This window comes from Indicator indicator, chromosome 1 (genome assembly GCF_027791375.1).
Source record: "Indicator indicator isolate 239-I01 chromosome 1, UM_Iind_1.1, whole genome shotgun sequence".
Taxonomy (NCBI): domain Eukaryota; kingdom Metazoa; phylum Chordata; class Aves; order Piciformes; family Indicatoridae; genus Indicator; species Indicator indicator.
The window spans coordinates 98,728,053-98,737,566 of NC_072010.1; the positions used below are offsets into that span (position 1 = coordinate 98,728,053).

At 42.6% G+C, this 9,514-nt stretch overlaps 1 protein-coding gene across 1 annotated transcript; it reads right to left on the reverse strand.

Annotated features, from left to right (window-relative positions):
* Positions 1-909: 909 nt before the first annotated feature.
* On the reverse strand, positions 910-9,023 carry PDZK1 (PDZ domain containing 1). Its single transcript, XM_054387331.1, has 8 exons — positions 8,814-9,023; positions 8,261-8,513; positions 7,194-7,330; positions 5,714-5,909; positions 5,264-5,460; positions 4,559-4,753; positions 3,458-3,757; positions 910-984 (listed from the first exon to the last, which is right to left on the reverse strand). The coding sequence occupies exons 1-8, from the start codon at positions 9,021-9,023 to the stop codon at positions 910-912; spliced, it is 1,563 nt and encodes a 520-aa protein (XP_054243306.1).
* Between the last annotated feature and the right edge of the window lie 491 nt (positions 9,024-9,514).

Below are 9,514 nucleotides of genomic sequence, written 5' to 3' on the forward strand. Positions count from 1 at the left end.
ATTTTATTCCTTTATTCCTTTAAGTCAAACTTAAACTTGTAGCTTCCCATAACCACTCTCTTAGGCTTTGTTTGAAAACTGTTCCAGAACATAAATCATAGGTGGGAACAGTAAGACTCTATGGGGAGAAAACAGTCATTCTAAACAATTTATTTCTGTGTTGTCTTCAGTGTACAGCAAGGAGGCAAAGTATACAGCAGCAGTGTTACAGAGCCATTTATGTCACATTCAAGACAATATGGTGTTGACTTGGGAGTTAGACAAACCTGCATGACTCAATTATGTACACTGTTCTAACTATCATGATCACAACTGCATGCAGAGGAGCAATAATAGTGCTTAAATGTCTGGAGTTAGGAAGCTAATTTTTGAAAGAAATTCCTGCAAGGTGGGCAGGAGTAAGGAGCATCAGGCACAGAGTAGATTGGCATATGCCATTTTGCAGCTATTGTATTACCATAAGCGTAGCATAGAGGAGGTACCACAGAGACTGAGCTGATGGACTTGGATTAGAGAGAGTACTGCCTCTCCTGGGAGATGGGAAGAAATCATTTGCTCTCTATTAAGAGCTTATCCTTAAAAGGCTAAGATGCTTAGAAATCTATAAAACATTTCTGCCTGCTGCTGCAGTATACTTAATTATATACATTTATTTAGTTAAGCCTTTAAAGAGGTGACAAACTGCCTGCTTTACAAGGCAGAAAGCCAAGGAAGTACAATTGCAGTGTGTTAAATGAATGCAAGTTACACTGAAGTGTTTATTTCAGGCAGCTACATTCCAGCAAGAGGTCGAAGTCCCTTACATGTATGGCACTACTAGTAATAGTCAAGTTCTGGGAGGTGGAGTAGCAAAGAATGACTGAAAAATGAGAATTTGTTCTTTTTTTGTTCTTGCCATAGTTTGTCTCCTCACAGCCTTGTGTCATCATTGTCACTGTCTGTTCTTGTAGAGGCAGCTGATCGTGAAGAGGAAGATGAGCTTGCCTGCAGAAGAGTAACAAATATGTTCTGATTACTTTTAGTTTGTAAACATGGTAGCCTTGCAGTGTGAAGGACTCCTACGTTCGTCGGCACTAATCATGCACTTGTTTGGGTGACAGCCCACAAATGTGATTTATTGTTATTGAAAAAGCGCTTTTTAGTTAAGTAAATTTAGGGAGAAATTTGTTCAGTTTCCTATTGTTTAATTCCCATGTCTGCTGAATTTGCACACAAGTGGTGCTAACTTCAGATCTGCAAAATGCGGTTTGGTGACTAAGAAACATTGGAAAAAATTTGCATCTGGCCCTTGCAGCTTAGCATCAGTAAGTCTACAGATAACACCAAGATGCATGGCTCTCTTGATCTGCTAGAGGGTAGGGAAGTTTACAGTGGGGTCTGGACAATTTAGACCAATGGGTCCAGGGTAACTATATGAAGTTCAACAGTTTCAAGTGCCAGGTCCTGCACTTGGGTCACAATAACGCCATGGAAAGCTACAGACCTGGGGATGTGTGGTTGGAAAGCTGCAACTTGGAGAGAGAACTGGGGGGTATTGTTTGATAGTTGACTGAACGTGAGTCAGCAGTGTGCCCAGGTGGCCAAAAAGGCCAATGGCATCCTGGCTTGTATTAGAAACACTGTGGCCAGCAGGAACAAGAAGGTGATGACCCCTTGTACCCAGCGCTGGTGAGGTCACACCTTGAGTATTGTGTTCAGTTCTGGGCCCCTCACTATAAGAAGGACATTGAGGTGCTGGAGTGTGTCCAAAGAAGGGCAGTGAGGCTCGTGAAGGGCCTGCAGCATATGACCTGTGAGGAGCAGCTGAGGGAACTGGGGTTGTTCAGTCTGGAGAAGAGGAGGCTGAGGGAATGGGACTAGAAGAATTGGTTACAAGCTGAACCAGGGGAGGTTTGGGATGGATATAAGGAAATGTTTCTTCTCTGAAAGGGTTATCAAACTTTGGAACGGTCTGCCTGGGCAGTGGTGGAGTCACCGTCCCTTGGAGGTGTTCATGCAGCATGCGGATGTGGCACTTAGGGACATGATTTAGTGTTGACCCTTGAGTGCTGGGTCAAAGGTTGGACTGGGTGATCTTTGAGGTCTCTTCCAACCAGATATATTCTGTGATACTGTGATTTGCAGACAAGGCTAAATGAATAGGAGAGACAGTATTGGTCTCATTCTTCACTGTTTTTCCTTTTTACATGATCAGAAGAGAAGCATTTGAATATTCAAGGCGAACCACACAGAGGGTTCAAAATTACTGTTTCCAGAAGAAATGCTTTCCTGCTTTTCTGACTTCTCTCATGCTTCAGATTCTTTCTAATGGCATAAAGTAAAATAATTTCAAATCAGCACATTTCCTAGAAAATGTAATAAGAACCTATCAGTTGCTCTTTCCCTACAAAATAATCTGTTTTTTAAAATATTTCATCTTATTGCCCCAAAAATAGTTTATGCTTTTTGGTGTATTTAAGCACTTTTTTTTTTTTTTTTAGCCCTGCACTTTCAGGATTGTATTGCCTTTTCCCCATCTTCATTGAGGATCACTGTCCTTGCATTATCTTATTCCATAAAATCTCTTGTATGTGCATCCTTTTTGTGATGTAATTTTGTTTTAAAGATGGTCACACATATTCTACATGGGGAAAGGAAGAAGTGATTATGATAATCAGATTGCACCTTCCCTTTTAGTAACATAGACTGACTTGTAAAAGTTCAGGTTTAAGGTAAAAATCCTAGCTCAAGAATACAAGCTATCTGAAAAATGTTCTTTTCCTATCCCCTAGATGATCCCTCAACAATCTACTACCTCAACATGAGCTGTCAACGTGCACTTGCAGCCCAGAAAGCCAACCAGATCCTGGGCTGCATCAGGAGAAGTGTGGCCAGCAGGTCAAGGGAGGTGATTCTCCCCCTCTACTCAGCTCTGGTGAGACCCCACCTGGAGTACTGTGTCCAGTTCTGGAGCCCCTATTACAAGAGGGATATGGACATGCTGGAACGTGTCCAGAGAAGGGCCACCAGGATGATCAGAGGGCTGGAGCACCTCTCCTATGAGGACAGACTGAAAGAGTTGGGGCTGTTCAGCCTGGAGAAAAGGTGGCTCTGAGGTGACCTTACTGTGGCCTTCCAGTATCTGAAGGGGGCCTACAAGAAAGCTGGGGAGGAACTTTTTAGGCTATCAGGTAGTGACAGACCTAGGGGGAATGGAATAAAGCTGGAAGTGGGGAGATTCAGACTGGATGTGAGGAAGAAGTTCTTCCCCATGAGAGTGGTGAGAGCCTGGAATGGAGGGAGGTGGTTGGGGCCCTGTCCCTGGAGGTGTTTAAGGCCAGGCTGGATGAGGCTCTGGCCAGCCTGATGTAGTGTGAGGTGTCCCTGCCCATGGCAGTGGGGTTGGAACTAGATGATCCTTGTGGTCCCTTCCAACCCTGACTGATTCTGTGATTCTACTTAATGCAGTATTACTCACCCTATTCCTTGGTTCAGGTGACTTTCTCTCTGTGTCTGACAGCTGGTTTTCTGTATAAGCAGGAGGTTCAGAATTGTCATGGACTGGATCTGCCATAGAGGCTGTGATGGGAATGTTCTGGCTCTGGAAGTATGTGTAAGCATCTTTGCTGCACACCAGTAGCGTTAGTCTGTCACCACTACCTTGGATTCTTGCCACCACTTTGTCATAGGATTCGTTGATCACATTCACCCCATTTACTTCCACCAAAAAGTCATTGTTTTCTACACCTGCTGTGTCAGCTGGCCCATGGTTTTGTACCTGCAAAGGCAAGTTCAAACTGTGATACTCGTATAAAACTTGGAAAGATGCGTTAATAACTAATGGTTAGCTAGACTCTTGTGTTACTGCTTTCCTTACAAGACAGCAAGATAAGCATGGGGAAGGGGAGATTTGTGGGGCAGAAATGAGTTGGGAGAGGCAGTAGGCCCAGACAATAAATACAGAACCCATCATTTTGAGGCTTAAGATGCATTTTGACTTTCATTACAGAAATGTAGCTTGGTGGAATCGTGAAGACAGGTGGGAAAAAAAAATGCCCATATTGTTTAGGGTCCCTGTTGAGTAACTTTAAAGTTAAGTTTAGTACATTTCACAGGTTCCTTAGTGATGGGGTCCTCTTAAGAAAGCTAAAAGCATAGACATAATTTGAGACAGTAGCGGTTTGACTTTTGCCAGCTGTGGAATTAAGAAAAGTGGGGGGCGGGAGGGGTAGAGTGAGGCATAGGTGTCTCTCACATTTAAGATGTTCTACAGACAAAAAATTGATTTAAAATTTGAATTTCAGCATGCTAGCCTCAAAAGTAAAAATTATGCAGAAGCTGGATTTCTCTTCCCTTTAGATGTCTTAACAGAATGAGGAATGTTTTTTGATGTTTAATTTATTTTATCTTGGTCCTGCAATGTCAATCTGACTTCAACAATTGCAGCTCTTATCTTGAGAGCACTGAAGAAGAGACTTTTGTTTTGTGACCTTTCTTGCATGCATTTGCAGGATGGAAGGGAGGAGGCAATCCAGTAGGCTACTTGAGCTTTTTCTTGTTCATCAGTCTACGGTAGTACCTCATTGATGAACAGTCCAGGCTTGTTCTTGATCATGTTTAAACTGAAGCCAAATCCACTGGGCCCTTTCACCATCTTGCAGATTCTTGGCTTGTGGTTCTCTTTTTGCTCACTGTGCAACTCCACTCTTTCCTCTATTTTAGCTGGAGTTGGATCCTCTGTTTTGTAGTAGTATGAGAAAGGGGAAATTTGAGCCTGAAAAGTGACAAAGAAAACTTGGTTTACATAAATGTTCATTTGTGAAATCTGTATTAAGCATTCATGCTCAACATGTTTGAAACCTTAATGACTCAGACTTGGGTTGCAGTGAAGAACTCTTTGCTATAAATTTCTAGCTGAGTGGAAAACTACAGTGTTCATCTGTGTGAAAAGGGAATTTTGCTACTTGTTTTGTTAATAAATGGTTACACAGCTGTGTAGCTCTGAATTTGCTCTCTTGGATTTCTAACCTTTCTTGTGGTGTGTTTAAATTTAGAATTATTCCAGTAGTGTCTATAGAAATCTCAAAGAGGCCAAAAATACAGGTGTTTAGTGACTTGCTGCACAGCTGCAAGGAGAGTTGCTGAAATGTGGGTGCATCTTAGACATCTCCTGCAGATTGAAGAAGTGTCTGTCAGCAGACTGGCTGTTTCTGACGTAGCTGCATATAGCTCCATGATAAGTTATCAAATCGTAGCAGTAGAGCAGTAGTTTGGATCTTCTTACCAGTTTATACATGGTGTCAGTCTCATTATCCACCACCAGCAGTGTGGTTTTTACCTCAGACTGCTTGATTTTTCCCACTACACTTTCATGATCCAGACCGTCTACTTGCTCACCGTTGACAGCTACTAAGATATCATTGTCTTTGAGACCTGCCTGGGCTGCTGGGCTCCCAGAATCAACATCCTTGATTACATGATCTAAGATCAGAAGGGGAAAAAAATTGATGTGAAGGCATATGCTATTGTAAGTTCAAAGATATGCATGGCAAAGGTTACATGTCAGAACTGCACTTCAGGTTGAGAACATTTCCTTGATGTAGCCCTGTTTGTAACTCATCCATAGAGAACTTCTAGATGACCAGTAAGAAGCCGAAGAGATTGAGACCTGCAAACCTTGCTGGGGAAGAAACTATACAGCGAATGCCAGGGTCTGTGTTAGCTTGGTGCTTACCACCAGTATTTTCTTCCTTCCGCAGATAAAAGCCATAACCATTTTTTCCTTTCTGAATGTCAATAAGTCGTGGTTTGAGGGGAAGCAAATTTAGGCTGGCGCTCTCTTTGCTCAGTACCATCTTCTGGCTTTTGTAGTAGTGGTCTGTTTCTTCATTTGAAAGGAGAAACATAACACGATTTTCAGACTTCTTTACCTGTGATAGCACAAACACAGTCTCAGATGTCACCCCTTCAACAACATGTAGGAATTATAGATACTTTGGTAATGTGTTGCACTGGTGTACTGATAACATAGTGATACTTGATGACCTCAAAGGTCTTTTCCAACTCATACAATTCTATGATTCAGTAGTGGTGTGTGGGTGTTTGATAAATGACTCATAAAGTATAGACTCTGCTGCTATAAGTTGTTGGTTTGGGTTTTTTTCCCTCCAGTCAGAAGTTTGGATGATGACAAAATCTCAGGCATGTAAGTTCCAGTATATATATGAGGAAGTGTTCTATATTTTTTACACTGTGTTCCTGACTTCTAGGTACTTAGCTGTCGAGTGCCTTGAGGGTGACACACAGTGCTAGTAGAATCCAGTGAGCCTTGATAGATGGTGCTTGGTTTATCTAGTTGTGGAAGCCTACAAGAGAGACATACCATGCCATCTATACCAGTATTTCAGATTACAGTGGCAGGTAACGTTTCTCTCCCTCTTTGGTCCTCTTCCAAAGACTCTGAGATTTTAGGTTGTTGTGTTTTTCTGTTCAACCTCTCTGAGTCCATCCTTCTCTTACTCCTTCCTAGTCTGAGTGCCATTTTTACTCCATTTAACCAATATTACTCCACTGCTGATGTTACAGCAGCTCAGCAAAATGCAGGTCTTGCACGGTTTCATCATGATGCTGGAATGCCAGAACGTGTACTACCTGTCTCATGGCTCTCTGAAATCTCTTCTGCTCCAGCTGCATTGTAGCAGTGCCAATAGTGGAAATCTGGAAGTGTCACTAGCAATGTTCTTTGCAGCTAAGGCCAGGTAGTGAAATTACTTGCACTGTAATTTTCATTGGTTTTGGTCTTGTTAATGGGAAAAAGGAACTGCTGTCTAAAATAATGAATTTTCAAATGCTAACTGTATCATCAGAGAGTTTCCCCTCTTCCTGCCCTGAAAACCAGCCTCTTACCACTGCCCAGACTTCTAGGAACAGATGATGATTTATTTAATATCATTTCTGGCAGCAGTATGCTTGTGTTATTTAGAATTCTCTGTCCTGTCTTGATGGCAGCATTCATTCAGACTCAGGTCAAGAGGCTGCTTGACAAGGGAGCCAGAGCAGAGGGTTGCTCTGCTGTGTTGATGTTACACAAAGGAGTAGCTTCCAAGATTTACTGTGAAGCATTCAAATCAACCAGGCCTGCCTTCTCAGTAACCCAGATAGATTACTGTGAAAGTGGGCCAGAACAGAAGATGGGTAAGTATACAAACAAGTACCTTTTCCACCACTTCCTCATGTGTGTCATTTTCCACATTGTTTCCATTGATTTCAATCAGGCGATCGTTATTTTGGACACCAGCCTTTGCAGCTGCTCCTTGTGATGAAAGCTCTACTATGAACAACCCCTTCTGTCCTAAAATGAATGAAAACTCATTACACAGGGTAGGTTACAGAAATATTCCTGAATATAGTGGTTAAGCAAACTCAGCACTGATGTCCATAGAGATTTCTGGTCTCTGCTTATGTGCAGACTACAATGGTGCCACAAGCCTTCTGCACAGACGCATCTCTAGCTCTTACTCTGTCCTGTAGGGGAGGGAGGCATTTGTTTGCTATCTGCAGTTCAAACAGTCTTTTATTTCTCTACCAAAAATGTCAAAGGGGTTGATTAAAATAGCTGCAAGGGATTTGATTCCCATCCCCTCCCTCCAGTTTAAGTGAGGAGCTGCTTTTGTTGTTTTGTGTACAAATTAATAATTTCCTGTGTTTGGAAGGCTTCTATGTTTGGCCTTCTAGTAATATTGCATTCCAAAATGCCCTCTTTAGAGATGGTGCTTTCCAGAAGACTTCCCTGTTCTGTTGACTGACCTTGGAAGACCTATGTAGAAGAGATTCAGAACCCCTTGCTTTGTAAATTAAATAACGTGCAAAGCAGGGAAAGTGTTTCTTACAGCTGTCTAGAACCTTGTGTGTTGATTCTTGGGATGATTGGAAGAATGGAACATGACAATGTAGCGTCATGAGTGCATGTTTGGTATTTGAACATGCACTGCAAGTTTGGTTTTGCAGTGGGAAAAAGTACAGTTTTCTGCAGTTACTTAACTGGGCTTAAATAACAAGCAGAAAATAGCTTATTCTATTAACCCTTTTCCCCCCATCTTTTTTCCACTCTGTAAGAAATGTGATCCTCAGAAAACTGTTCATTGCATGTGCTGTACAGAAATTGACTCAAGATAGATCTGAACTCAACTTGCTGTTTCTCACTTTCTATTAGCAAGAACAGCTTGTGTGTCCCCATTGTCCTTGCTGTCATAGATACCATCTCTTCTCCTCAGGCTCTCACCTTCTGTGGTTTTCAGAGAGAAGCCATAGCCTTTCTCCTCCTTCACTAGGTAGCAGAGCCGGGGTTGTGGAGCTGCAGTGATTGCTCCATTGGCCATGGGTGGTGGGGACTGCGGGGCCTGCTGCGGACCTGTTGATACCTTTTGACCCAGCTCTTCCAAGTTCACTCCTTCCTTCTCTGCCTTTTGATAGGATACATCATCCAGAACAAGAAGTACAATAGAATTCCCGCTGTTTTTGACCATTTCCACCACCTGTAGTGGACAAAAAGTGAAATGCCAAGCAGGTGCTAGAGTGATTGACCTAAAAGGAGCAGAGTCAACCTAGGAGCAGTTGCACTGTCTGTTTTTGTTGCCTTATCCCTCTGCTTATGCACTATAGAAACTTCTCAAAGACATTTCATGCATATGGTGGGTAATGAATGATACAGGGAGATACTTGGAGGATTTCCTAGCCAAGGACGCCATAAAAACTGGAAGAGAAAGCTTCACACAGTGGCAGTGGGTCTCGATAACTGGGAAGTGGTGCGGATACCAAACAAAACAGAGATGTACCTGTGCATGTTCCTCCTTGTGTACAAAGACACCATTGACCCTGAGGACTCTGTCTCCATCCTTCAAGCCAGCCTTTTCAGCTGGACTGTTCTTTTCCACGTTCCGGATGAGATGCCCTGCTGTGTCTTTCTCAATACGCAGGCAGAATCCGTAGCTCTTTTGGGGTTTTTTGGTCACTTTACATTCTCGGGGCTGGAGAACAGAAGTCATCTCTACCAGAGAGGATGGAAAAGATACATGTCAGTAAGCTTACCTGGATATGTTACCTTTAAATACATGTGACAGTTTGCTTTGGAATTCTCTGGGGTTTTACTTTCCAAGAAAGTCAACTGTGCAGAGTTGAAGCAAATTAGCAATGCTAGGGAAAAGAAACCAATCCCTTTCCCCTCTCTCTCCTTGCTTTTCTTGTCTCCCTATCTCAAATGTAGTTAAGCGAGATGCAGAATTGGAATAAGGAAGTTACCTGCCTGTGATAGTGAAAACTGAGATGAGCATTTACTACCAGAGGAGTCTTACAGAGGAAAAAAAATGGCAGCACAAAAATAGAGGAACACGACAGGAAAGTTATGTGACAAAATAGGATTTTCCAGAATTGCAGAATAGTCAGAGTTGGAAGGGACTTCCAGAAGTCGTGTGGTGCAACCTCCCAGCTCCAGCAGGGCCACCTAGAGCCAGTTTCCTAGGATGAAGTTGAGACAGCT

Coding starts and splice junctions, on each gene's coding strand:
- PDZK1 (XM_054387331.1), bottom strand. CDS start 9,023: ATGACTTCTGTTCTCCAGCCCCGAGAATGTAAAGTGACCAAAAAACCC. Junction 5,461..5,713: donor GAAGGAAGAAAATACTGGTG/GTAAGCACCAAG, acceptor TTCTGATCTTAG/ATCATGTAATCAAGGATGTT. Junction 4,754..5,263: donor CTGACACCATGTATAAACTG/GTAAGAAGATCC, acceptor GTCACTTTTCAG/GCTCAAATTTCCCCTTTCTC.